The sequence below is a fragment of the Neofelis nebulosa genome, chromosome 11, assembly GCF_028018385.1.
Source record: "Neofelis nebulosa isolate mNeoNeb1 chromosome 11, mNeoNeb1.pri, whole genome shotgun sequence".
Classification (NCBI taxonomy): Eukaryota; Metazoa; Chordata; class Mammalia; order Carnivora; family Felidae; genus Neofelis; species Neofelis nebulosa.
In genome coordinates this window covers 38,188,277-38,202,178 of record NC_080792.1, presented here as the reverse complement: position 1 = coordinate 38,202,178, position 13,902 = coordinate 38,188,277, and the positions used below count along the sequence as shown (strand labels likewise).

General features: G+C 40.4%; 1 protein-coding gene across 5 annotated transcripts in view; it reads left to right on the top strand.

Moving 5' to 3' along the window:
* MAPRE2 (microtubule associated protein RP/EB family member 2) overlaps positions 1–13,902 on the top strand; it is a 167,074-nt gene that overhangs the window by 94,907 nt on the left and 58,265 nt on the right. For all 5 annotated transcript variants that reach the window (XM_058692359.1, XM_058692358.1, XM_058692361.1 and 2 more), the window contains one exon: positions 3,967–4,094. In XM_058692359.1, coding sequence (XP_058548342.1) covers positions 3,974–4,094 — 121 coding nt within the window. In that variant the 5' untranslated portion in view covers positions 3,967–3,973. The remainder of the gene's footprint in view (positions 1–3,966; positions 4,095–13,902) is intronic.

The window sequence follows — 13,902 nt, the reverse complement described above, 5'->3', positions numbered from 1 at the left end:
ACTATTAGAGAACTACCTCGTTGTTTTGAAAAAAATGGTCAATAAAGCGAATCATTTGTTAATATGACCAGTACCTCAGAGGGGAAATTTCTCTTTGTAGAATTATGCTAGGTAGTAAATCAAAAATGAGTGACAGAATATCACTTTGAAGTCTCTAAACAAATATCATTAATGGTTAACAATATCCCAAAAGGAGTCAGACATTATGTGCCTCCTGATGGAAGTTCAAACACTGCAAGTAAGTAGTCCTGCCTCCAAACCCCCAATTAGAACTTGAATCATATCTGGCCTCTAGATCAAATGACCCATTTATAGAATGGCATGCAGTGAGCAAAATCCAGATTGTGGAAACTGTACAAGACAACCCACTTCCTTCAACTATGTATATATATATATTTTTTTATTTATATTTATATGTTTATATGTTTATATTTACATATATGTTTACATGTATATGTTAGAAATGGAGAAGAAATTATAAGATAATGCGTATTTGATATTAAGAAATTATTTTTACTTTTAGATGTGATAATGCTATTTGAAGTTTTTTCAAATGTCCTTATCTTTTAGAGACACATACTGAAATACTTGTACACAAAATGATAAGCTTGGTATTTACTTCAAAATAGACTGGCTTGGGGAATGGAGGGTAGGCTTTGGGATGGAGAGTATTGACTGTAGCTTAAATGGAGTAGGATTGGCCAATATTAGTAATTGTTGAAGCCAAGAAGTGAAGACAACTGGTTTGTTATTCTGTTCTGTCTACTTTCATATGTTCAAAAACTTTCAAAATAGGATTTATATATATAAAATTTTTCAAAATGAAAGTTTATGCACACATTTTGCATAAAATTATGTCAAGTGTTAATATGTTGCACAGAACTAGTAAAATCACAAGGTTTCAACCAGGTTTAAACATTAAAATTCTTTTACTAGAGTACAGCTGTTAGAATGCCGAAATCTAAAACACTGACAGGGGCGCCTGGGTGGCTCAGTTGGTTAGGCGACCCACTTGGTCTCAGGTCATGATCTCACGGTTCATGGGTTCAAGCCCCACATCGTGCTGACATCACAGAGCCTGGAGCCTGCTTCAGATTCTGTGTCTCCCCCCATCTCTACCCCTCCCCTGCTCACGCTCTGTGTCTCTGTCTCTCAATAATAAATAAACGTTAAAAAAAAAAAAATTTAAAACACTGACAGCACCAAATGCTGGTGGGAATGTGGATCAACAGGAACTCTCATTGATGGCTGGTGGGAATGCAAAATGGGCACAGCCACTTTGGAAGACATTTTAGCAATTTCTTATCAAAGTAAACATTCTTATCATATATTCCATCAGTAGGGCTTTTTGGTATTTATCCAAATGAATTGAAAACTTATTTCCAAACAGAAGCCTGCACATGGATGTCTGTAGCAGCTTTATTCATAATTGCCAAAATTTGAAAGCAACCAAGATGACCTTCAGTGAGTGAGTGGTGCCTTCACACAGTGTAACAGAGCTCAAAAGAGATGAGCTGTCAGGCCATGAAAAGACGTGAAGGAGCCTTAAACGCACATCACTAAGTGAAAGAAGCCAATCTGAAAAGGCTACATGCTGTGTATGATTCCAACTGTATGATATTCTGGGAAAGGGAAAACCATGGAAACAGTAAAAAGATCAGTGACTGTCAGGGATTGGTGGGAGGAAGTTATGAATCAGCGGAGCAGAGGATTTTTAGATGGGTGTTGTGTTTCCCTAAACTACTCCGTGCAACACTACAATAGTGGTTACATGTCATATATGTGTGAAAACCCATAAAATATAGGACACCAAGAGTGAACCCTAATGTAAACTATGGACTTTGGGTGATAATGATGTATCAGTGTAGGTTCGTTGATTGTAATAAAGGTACCAGCTGGTGTGGGATGTTGATAGTAGGGGAGGCTGTGTGTGGGGGGACAGAGGGTGGGTATATGGGAAAAGTCTCTACTTCAATTGAATTTTCTTGTGAACAGCTGTAAAAACCAATGACACAAAACTATAGATAACAAAATATTTTGAACAAAACCTTTTCTGTATATGCCACTCTGATGAAAAGTTGGGGAAATCGGTATCATGAAATGGTCAGAGAAATATATTAACATTAGTCTTCTTTCCCAGTTTCATAAAGGGGAGATCTATGCAGTTAGGCAGTACATGTCTTTCAAATTATTCAAATGTTTTTATACTTTTTGTAAAGGCTTTGTCCAAAGCTTTGAGAGAGAGAGAATGCTAGGTGAGAATTTTTTTCTAATGAAACCTATATGAAGCCTGTTTCTGAAGTGGGTTTTCTCTAAAGCTGATTTAAAAAAGTAAGTTTGTAGCTAACCTACTGCCCTGCTTATCTTACATGGGATGGGGGGAGTCGGGGAGCACATGCCTGCATTCAGCAATTTTATCGAAAGCCTACTCTGTCTGAACTGGACTAGGCACCAGGGGTATACAAAGAATAAAATGGACAAAATCCCTGTCCCCATGGAGCTTCTGTCCTGTGTCTGCGAATAGAGAAAAAGAATAGGAGATAATGATGACGCCCCTTAATGAAGTGGCATTGAGGGGAGCTTCAAAGAAATGAGGGAGAGTGCACTTCAAAACTGGGGAATGGTCCTGGCTGCAGCCACAGCAAATGCAAAAGCCTTGAGGAGGAAGTGAGGAGAGTCCAAGCCAGAGTCACAAGGCTGGTCTGGATGGAGTGGAGTGAGGGACAGTGACTGGGAGCAGAATGTAGAAAGCCTTGTAAAGCTTGGTAAGAACTTCAGATTGTGCTCTGAGATGAGCAACCAGTGGAGGATTTTTTATTTATTTATTTTTTTTAGAGAGCACACAAGCAGGGGAGAGGACAGAGAGAGGGAGAGAGAAAATCTTTAGCAGGCTTCATGCTCAGCAAGGAGCCTGATGCAGGACTCAGTCCCATGACCCTGGGATCATGACCTGAGCCAAAAATCAAGTGTTGGACACTCAATTGACTGAGCCACCCAGGAGCGCCTGGAAGGTTTTTTTTTTTTTTTTTTTTTTTTTTTTTTTTTTTTTTTAAATTTTTTTTTTTCAACATTTTTTATTTATTTTTGGGACAGAGAGAGACAGAGCATGAACGGGGGAGGGGCAGAGAGAGAGGGAGACACAGAATCAGAAACAGGCTCCAGGCTCCGAGCCATCAGCCCAGAGCCTGACGCGGGGCTCGAACTCACGGACCGCGAGATCGTGACCTGGCTGAAGTCGGACGCCTAACCGACTGCGCCACCCAGGCGCCCCTGGAAGGTTTTAAATTAAGAGAAAGCATCTGATTTTTGCCAGTAGGATAGCTCTGGCTGCTGTGTTGAGAACACGTGGTGAGGAGGCAAGGGTGCAAGTTGGGAGGCCAGTGAAAAGACTATTGCCAAACATCAGGTGAGCATTGACCGAAGTTTGAAAATACTTGGAAGGTAGAGCCAGTAGAATTTGCTGGTGGATTGGATGTGGTGGTGAGGGAGACGGAGGAGGCAAGAATGGGTGTTGTGTTTTTAGCCTGACCAACTGGATACAGTGGAGCTCCCATTTACATCCCCAAAGAGGAGTGCAGGAGGAGGCACTGTTTGCAGGTGCTTGTAATGAAAGTACAGTGAAGTTGTGTACAAGATAAAGGGGACTGTAGTGCACACGGTTAGGGACCTTTTTAATACCACACATAGACTTAAGGATGAAAATGAGACTTTAAATTACATCAGAAAAATCGGTATCTCAGAACCTAAAAAACATGGGAGTCCGGGGCGGGGGGTGGGGAGGTGTGGGATAATACTGCATGAACAACACATGAAATTTAATGGTATCATAACAAATATGTAGAAGAGAGAGAAAGAAGAGAAAAGACTCAGCCAAAGCAGACATTTTAGAGTCTGGACCAGGGTTCCTGACCTTGAAATGGGTATCTTTTATGTTCCGGAGTTAATTTTTTCCTTGTCTTTTTCTAGTTGGGGAATGGCGGTCAATGTGTATTCTACCTCGATAACCCAAGAGACTATGAGCAGACATGACATCATCGCATGGGTTAATGACATAGTATCTTTAAACTACACAAAAGTGGAACAGCTTTGTTCAGGTAAGAGATTATTTTATTAAGCCTGTATTTACCTAAATGTTTACTGCTATCATCTGGAATATTAGTTTATGAACCGCAGATGATACATCTTGGGTGGGGAAAAAAGAATTATCAGTATTGATACATAATTAAAGAGACAAAACTCAGATATAACTAAAAAATGTGTGTGTGTCGGAGGGGGGAATAATAACGGGCATCTAAGAGCATAGAGGCGTCCCAATGCATATTATGAACGGTTTCTGTAATGCCTTGTAATTGGATTTATAGGCTCTTATCTCTCATCCCATCAGCCACCACTCTTGCGTTCCTAAAACACAAGTTGGGTCTTATAACCCCTTCTTTAAAAACCTTCTGGACACCATGTTGTCCTTCCTATAGGATAAAATTCATTGTTTTGCATGGCTGATAAAGTCCTTTCTGTTCTTGCTGCTTCCTGTCTCCTCAGTTTCAACATCTATGTGCCCCCCATCCTGCCTGCTCCCCCTCCCCCGGTGCCTCAGTCCCACAAAATACTCTTTGTTCCCTACAGATGGCCTTTTGCATCCCATAACTTGTTTTCATGCTTCTTTTGCTGAGAAAGTCTTTCTTCTTCTTTTCATTCATGCTAAAATCTCATCGACACTTTAAAATCCAACTCAGTTGTTGTCCCTCGGAAGGATTTCCCAGATTCCCCCAAAACACGGTGCCCACTCTTCCAGAGTAACACTTAACCACACTGTGCCAGAAGGTCCAGCTCCCACTCCTCTGAAGGAACCTGGAGTCCTTGAGGACAGGACTGTGTTTTATTCTTTGTCAGATGCCTAAGGTGGCACCATGCTTGGTATAAAGTAGGTCTGTGGGGAGTACATGTTGAGTTTAAGAGAAAAGTAATTAAGATTTAACATCGATGATAAAGCAGGAGCATGTTACAAAAACGTGCCACTGATAAAGTAATTCATTCTTGGAATGTTTATCAAAGAAATAGTCTTCCTTTGGAAATAGGAAGTGTATTCTACATGTGAACTTACAGGTAAGAGATTTCCTCCCTGGCTCTGACATAAAAATGGTGTTAGAAAATATTCCTGAACTGTGTTCATGTGAAATTCCACAAGGCATAACAGATACAAGGGAGTTAGCAGGTTTAGCTGCCGTAGTGCTGTCTGTGCAACAGAAAGACCTTCTCCTGTCTTTCCTAGGGGGTCATGTGTAAAAGGATTTCATGAAGTGTAGCCAGAATTTGGAAAGCCCCCAGTGGTCACCCTCAGATAAGCCTGAGTCCAACGCCTCCCAGGGAATATATTCTCCTTTCTCCAGGTCAAGATTTGAGAACAGACCAGAGGACAGTCTTTCACTACTATTGACACCTCTTCTCCCGTGATCATTTGTCCCCCGAGGAGGACAGTGAGGTTGGCTGGAACCTACGCATTACCTCACTCCCCCTCTCTGTGCCCAGGCCTCAAACAAGTCCTATGATTTGTGAGGTCGATAATGGATGCTCACCAGCCAGTTCTTTGCCCTTGAGCACAAGCTAAGAAAAGCTGGCTTGGACTGTGAGAACGTGCGAGGTATATATTGTTGGCCTGTTGAAATGACTCCCACAGCCACAGTCAGAAACAACCCCTGTTGCATCTAACTCAGCTGCAGATCTCCACTCAGATTTGATGGCACTCTTCTTGCTGTGCATTCTGGAGCACTCCGGTGTTTTAGTTTTGACTTGCTGGGGAAAAACTGTCGTTAGCGGTTCGTTCCCTTGTTACTAACCCAGATCCCTTCAGCCTCGTAATTGCTTGGAGTTCGTTTCTCCACAGCACCTGGCACATAACTGTTGCCTCAGAAATGCTCCTTTTAGGGGGAATGAAAATCAGTTTGCAACTGCTAGGGGCAAAGACAGGAATGTGTCTTACTCTCAAAGTGGGTGTATGCACATGTGGATAAGGGGAACGGGGTTGGTTATATAGAAAAGAGGCCAGAAGGAAGGAGTTAGGTAGTAAAGGAGCCCCCTAACAGCTTTCTCTCTGATGACCACGGAGAGGTTTTGCTAGCAAATGCAATGAGGGGCCATTTAGGATTTTTAGATAGAGTCGTAATAGATGTAATAGATGTTTGAGTAATATATGTAGTTTCTCTGCAGATCTTTCAGATTTGTAGTAAGGCGAATTCAACAAAATTTTAAGCAGAATTTTGGAAAGATTCTTCTACAGTTATCTTCAAGCACTGGTATGCATTTTGCAACCATTTGTAGCTACATTGCTATCAAGCGTGAGTTGATGGCACACCTGTGGAAACCATTTGGCTCCCTACCGAACAGATAATTGTCATTAAGAGGACTCCCTGGCTACCTAAGGTTACAAGGCTGATGATTTGTTCAGAAGAATAAAGTAGATTTAAAGGTTCCTTTCTGCTCTGAAACAGGTTTTACTATAATCTCTGTACTACAGAGGGTCACGTGTGTTTGTTTGTTTGTTTGTTTGTTTTGTTGTGTTTGCTTAAATCATGTTAATCCGTAGGGTACAGAAGAGGTCTCTTATTTTAGGCAGTAGTTGCCTCAAACTGTGGACCATATGCATGTATCTCCTGTGGGGCTGCTTAAAAATGCAGATTCTTAGGACCCTTGACCTGGCAAACCAGGATCTCCAGATGTGAAGCCTAAAATCTGCATTTTAACAAGCACCCCAAGTACTTCTGTGCTGTAGCCAAGGGCTTGCAGTACATTTTAGAGAAACCCCAAACCACTAAAAATGAAGTTAAAATATCCAAAATCTATCGGGCACGGTTTCCTCATTCATAATTTAGTCTCTGATTCTTCAGCAGTGGCATTTAGCAGGAAGATGCTGTCTTTCTATTTATTTATTTATACCCTTCATTGTTCTAGAAGACATTGAAGACAGCTAGGACAGTGCTATTAGGACAAGAACAAACAAATACTGGTGACCTAAGTGATTTCTCCTCATCATACTTAAAAGTAATCAAATTCTTGGATGGTATTTTTCTCTTCAACTTTTATTTTGATTACTTCAGTTGTCTATGTGTGATTGTATTTTAGTATGCTGTGGTAAAATATAAATTAAGTTCACGTATTTATGGGGCACCTGGGTGGCTCAGTTAAGCGCCCTCTTGGGCTCAGGTCATGATCTCGCTATTTGTGGGTTTGAGCCCCACCGTCGGGCTCTGTGCTGACAGCTCAGAACCTGGAGCCTGCTTCAGATTCTGTGTCTCCCTCTCTCTCTCTCTGCCCCTCCCCTGCTTGCGTTCTGTCTCTCTCTATCTCTCTCTCTCAAAAATAAACAAACATTAAAAAAAAATAATTTCATGTATTTAAACTGATTTTTTTTTCTTATTCAATAAAATTATTTCTTTTTACCAAAGACTTATGCTCTAATTCTGGCAGTCCTCCTTTGGCATTTTTTTCCCCATTTGCATTGTTTTCTATTTCTTTTTTTATTTCCAGCTAAAAGATATCCATCCAGCTAATATTAAAACAAATGACAGCTTTTTTTTAGCTCATAGAAAAGTAACATACGGCTTCTTCATGTTTGTGTTCCTTTTTCTTCAGAATTTTCTGCCTTCATATAGCTTTTGTTTCTTATATAAGCATTTTAAAAGTTCTTTAAAGGAGAGGTGTTGTGAGGTCTAATACTTGGAAATAGATTGTGGTAAGTTGCAAAACAATGGAAGTGACTCACTCTTATCTCCTGTTATTTTATCCCAGCGATGTCACCTTATGAAAGTTTGCTCTGAACAGTAAATCTGGGGAGGCACCTAGGTGGGTCAGTTGGTTGAGCATCTGACTTCATTTCATGATCTCAGGGTTCTTCGGGCTCTGTGCTGACAGCTCGGAGCCTGGAGCCTGCTTCTGATATATTCTCTCTCTCTCTCTCTCTCTCTCTGCCCCTCCCCACTCATGAGCGCATGTGTTTCTCTCTCTCTCTCTCTCTCTCTCTCAAAAATAAACATTAAAAAAATTTTGAACAGTAAATCTGGGTCATACAAATCATGTGCGTATTTAGTTGGCATTTGCTTCTTGTGAAAAGCAACCTTTATGTCTCAAGTAAAAGATTAGGCTGTATAAAATGGAGAGCAGTATATCAGTGGATGTGAATACTACCTATAATAACAGGACACTATACTGCTCACCTAAATCTGTTTTAAAGATGAACAACATATGTGGCTTTCCCCATAGTTGAATAGGGGGTTGAACCACATAAAGTACTAGGTTAATTCAGCTTCAGAACACTTTGTTGTATACTTTGTAAAATTCCTAATGCTTTTAGTGGGGTTGAGATATCTTGTGTTTACTTTCATACACAGCTCAAACCAGTGAACTGAATATTTTATAAGGTACTACAGAGGGAGGATGGACAGCATGGTGCTAAAAATCCCTAAAAACAACTTTAACAACTTGAGATACCATACTGGAGGTGACAGGAAAGGTAGTAGACTATATGGAGGGGAGGAATGGGAAAAAATGGCTAGAGGAGTTTGATGGGGGTGGAAGAAATGTACCTTTTCCTCTCCACCCCTCTTCCCCTGTTCCAATACACCAAATCTCCTTTGAAACACTCCTTTGACATCCGTTTTTCTGTGTTGCCATCCTCTCCTATGATCTGGGACCTAAAGCAGCAAAGTCATTGGGTCCACTGCTGAGTCACTGCCTGTGCTTGACCAGCAAGCACGTGACCAGTGGCTCTCCCATACCTCCAAAGCCTAGTGCAGACTGCCCTTTTCTCTCTGTGCAACCTTCCCTTCTTCCTCCTCACCCACTTCCTAGGACAGGCAAGCCACTGACTTTTTGCAGATTCAGAGCTACAAACCCCAGTCAGGTGGACACTGCCTGTAGTGTTACTATACTGGTTAACAGTTCATTGATCTTCCTGAGCATTTTAGTATTTTAGTAAAGTGTAATTTGAATTAAACTATTTTTTTTTTCTGATGGAAAATTTAGGTGTTTTTTTCCACCAGCTTAAAAAGAAAGAGAAATGACCAGTATTTGACTGAAGTTTCAATTTGTGCTTCTCCAAATTGTTTCAAGCCCTGTCTTGGATCAAGTTTCTGGTATTTTTTCTCTTCTGGGAAAACTTGTGGATTCAGCTGGTCATATTGCAGTCACTGTAGTCACATTCACAATTCTGGGTCCTTGATGGCTCTCTGGAAGGAGCGAGGCTTCAACAGAAACACTCTGGGATTCACAAAGGTGTGGCTGTCTGCCATGCCCCGGGGCCTGTACAGGTGCTGTGAACCTTAGCAGAATATTCTTTGTGACCATTTTTGGCTGCAGTCTGTGCCTGTTAAATAGGTTAAGCCCATCCTATTGTGGTGTCCCCTGTGCCTTCTTTTTTTGTCCTCAGAGACCTCTTTCAGGAGGACAGGTTAGTGATGAAATCAGCTCAGAGTCTAAATTTAGTAGACCTTCTCTTGTTGGCTCTCTTGAACTGAAACCAAGTAAGGATATTTCATCAGTGTCTGATAGCTCAAGAGCTTACTTAGCTTTATAACATCAGACTATTATTTGCTGTAAGAAATTTAAGTCATCCTGGATTGTGTTACTATTATAGATGTAATTGTATTATAATGGAATATTGTTCATATTGGTGCTGTATTATGTAGAGAGGTAGGGGTTTTTTTGTTTGTTTGGGGTTTTCTTTGGTGACAGTTTCTTTCTCCAGTTCTGTTTGACTTCATTTAATTTTAAAATCCATTTACTTTATATCTCCGCCTACTGACTAATTAAAAGAGTAAGGGGGCAAAAAGTAAGTTGGGTAATGGTAGGGGTGGTCCAGCCTCAGGTTCTATCACTGCAGTATCCCAACTAATGCCTAGGATGAAAGAGAGTTTGTTTTTTGAGCAGAATATGAAATACTCTAGTTTTTTTTCCCCCTTGTAAATTTGTTTACATATATCTTGATACTTTGATACTGAAAGTAAATATGAGTTGGTGCTTTTGTGTTTTTGTTGGGGTGTTTGTTGGGGTGTGTATGCATTTTACCTTCATTGATCAAACTGCCCCTATAAATTTTGTTTTTTATGTATATGGAAGATACATCTTTGAAAGCAGTCAGCCGCATCTTCATCTAGCTCATACTAAGGAGTATTTGGTTCTGATAATCAGTTGAGTTTTATTTGGCACACATGTTTTGAGCCTTTCCTTGGGCTGGGCCCTGGGAACCCAGGTATATAAGACATAGTCATGGTCTTCTAGGAGCTCACTACAGCAGGGCACTGTCCTTGCAAAAGATTAGAGACAACACTGTGGTAAGTGCTGCTTTGGAAGAGCTTTGGGTATACAAAGAAGGGGTGGGGGTGGGTCATGAGGAGTTTGTGGAGAGAGACCTTCCTGCAGGTTCTTTGGGAGTTGGGTGGGTGCTGCCTGGATGACTTAAAATGGCCACAGTTTGGGAGAGACCTCAGAAGTCCTCCCTCTTGAGTCAGATAGGGTGACCAGTAGATAAGATAATATGTGTTTTATTAGGTACAGCCCTTAAATACGTGAAGCATGTTGTCGTCTCTAAGAAAAAGAGTTTTTCTTCATGATCTCATCATAGGAGTATGCGAAGATTGTTTTTACTCTATTTGAAGCAACTATGCATACATGTGAGATGTTCTCAGGAAACCATAGAATTGCTCATTTCTTTTCAAGAAAGGCAATACGTACTTCAATTTTTTTTTTTTTAATTTTTATTTACTTAAGTAATCTCTATACCCAGTATGGGTCTCAGACTCCCCAACCTGAGATCGGGAGTCACATGTTCCTCTGACTGAATCAGCCAGGTGTCCCGCAACGAATATTTTAAATTCCATAATGCCAGTCCTCTGTGATGACTGTTCAGGTCCCTAACTAGGTAAGTTTATGTGACTCCATTAATATTTTTCACAAACACAGATCTACAGACACGTCCTTTGTGTACTTACTCATTTCTACTGGAGTCTCTCATAGGTAATGACGAACACTGGGGAAATAGGCTAGGGAAAACACATCACCTGGAAGTGCTTATTTTATTGAAGACTGGCAGTATTTACACTTAACAAAAAACCAAGGCACATGTAATCACAATGAACTAAATATAGTATCTTAACAGAAACAAAACTAATTAATGACATATTATTAGAAACCCAGATGATTACCTTTGAGAATTCTAACCAAATCACAAAAACTTAGTAATTATATGAATTTGTACAAAGTGATCCCTTCAATTCTAGACTTGTATCTCATTATTTTCGCTTACCTGAGAAAATTCTCAGATGTCATAGATGAATGCAGTCTGAGTTCTTAGTAAGTATATTGCTATTCCAGAAACTCATTATCATGTAATTTCGTGGATTCAGGTTCTTTTTTCTTCTAATCTATAGTAAGCCTCTACTGAGTTTTACCTGCTCAAAAACCATCAGTGAACCCATGGTTATGAATCTAGAGTTGAGCACTGTTGTAATGTGGGTAAGTCCATCTGATGAGGGTGGTACTGATGGAAGTAAAGGGCCTAGACTACGCATGCATCTCAGAAGCCCCAGCATTGATTAACTCCGTCAGGTACACTGCCTGGAGTCCTGACTCCATGATCCCAGGACTCTTGGTGCAGAGTTTGGGAAACATCAGGCTGGAGTCCAAGGACATGGCAGATTTTAAGGCTCCTTTGTAGTTCATAATTCTAATATCAGAAACCTGTAGAGCCCCTTCTCCTTGGATTTTTGTCTCTGTTTTATAAGATGTTTGCTTACTTTTAAAGCGTGTGTTTATTTTGAGGTTATTCACCAAGATGTATAAAAACAAGTATCTTAAGTTTTAAAAAGTGTGTTCCAATATATTGTGAGCTGTTTTGATTTTTCCAAAGCTGTCATTTACTTTACAAGACGGATATGTTCCTTATAAAACATTATTTTGTATTCATATTGCTCTTTTTCTTTGCCTTTTCAGCTAAAACCATCTAAAGACTTTAACAGGAAGAGTATAAAATTGGGGAAAAATAGTCATTTCCTTTCATAAATGAACTTGTGATTACTTAAGCACCTCATATGTTTATCTGGGGAAAGACCTCAGGCCTGGAGAAGCCCTCGGATGTTTTTGAGTAGATAAACTGGAGGATCTTGGGAATGTGTTCATAGCCTTCCTGTGCTGGTGGGAGGCCAAGGACCTCCTTTTGTTCTTTGGTTCTTTGCCCTCTGAATCTAAAACATGCATTTTGGAGATTCATATTTCATATCTGAAACAATCCAATCCAATCCTGTCCATTCTTATAGCTCCGATGATATTAACCAGGAACATAATGCATAGTTGTATACTTGAGGGGCATGATAATGCTGTCCTAAGGCCTCAGCTTTTATATATTGCTCTTGACCATTTTCATTGTGCTTTTATGTGCATTTACTTTAATTCTTATAACAGCCTGTGTGGAAGAATAGGAATGTTTAATTTCTATTTTATACAAGAGGATACCAAATGTTCACATCTGACACTAGAACTGGGATGTCCTTGGATCACAACCTTATGCTTTCCTTGCTGTATGTATGGCAGCTGTGGGTGTGATGGAGAGCTCACTGTGTGCACATGTGTGTGTTTGATTTTTTTTCTTCCCATATCCATTAATCAGGAACCCATTAAACATCTCTAGGATGTTAGAGAAGGAGGAGTTCGAAGTCCACATCCTAATCCTTTCTATTACTACTTGAAGAATTGAGATGTATCTGGTAATTCTTCAGATGACACGGATGTGACCCAGTGGTCTCATCAAGACCTTTCTTACCAAAGGTAGTGAGACATTAGTAGAATCAATCACACAGGCACTTGCTCCCCATCTTCTAATTTTTCCTTGCTCTACCCACACAAAGGATGGAGTAGAGAAAGAGCTTCTCCTCTCTGCCTGTTCCTTTTGGTTTCCTCTCCTCCTCTGAACTCTTTCCCTCCAAGGAAGACACGGTGGCTCTGAGATTTCACCACCCGCTTTGGAAGAGCTTGTTCAGCTCTCGCAAAATTATCCTTGGCCAGTGAAACAGTAGCCTGGATAATGCCTCCTTAGAAATACACTTAAGCACATGGGTGCACAATCCACCATTTGAATCTCAAAAATGTAGCCCTTTCCTCACATTGAATCCAGGCTTGATTTAACAAGCTTGTACCTGAGAGGACCTCACATCCTCATTTCTTCCTTTCTGTACTCTTGAGGAAAAATAACATCTTTGAGAAAAATTTTGTTACAGGCTTGGCCTCCCCTAAAGGAATTAGACATCAAGGTATCACTGTTTTCCCAGTATTGCACTGAGTTCAGCAAACCTGGGTTGCAACAGCTACGCTAAGAGCCTCTGTCAGTACTTATCCAACCCCTTCGGCATGGAAGGTTGGTTTTCTTAGCCTTTTATGAAGGGACATGCTAATGCAACATTGAGGAATATTCACCCATTTCCCATCCAGTTCTGTCCCCTTATTCCCATATCTGTTTCCCAACTCCACCCAGGCTGCAGCTCCTATTTTCCAAATAGAGATTCTAGAGCTGTCAGTGGTCTATAGTCATAGTAGACACCTACTGATGCAGTAGAAAGGTGGATTGGCCACCATTCCCAGTCTTAATGAGTTACCAGTCAGTTAGGAGAGAGATTGTTAATTAAAATGCAAGTCAACCTGCTGTTGGGCTCCCATACCCATTATAATAAAATAGTGAAGTCTGTACAAAGAACAGAAAAACTTGATAGAGGAAGTGATATTTGGACTAACATTTAAAGAATGAGAATTTTCTATCAAGTGTAACAAGTCTCAAAAGGACATTTTAGGCAGAAAATGTTACTGAAGGCAGAGAAAAGATGCAGGGTTTTATGCACGCACATGTGTGCCTAAGACTCTGGAACA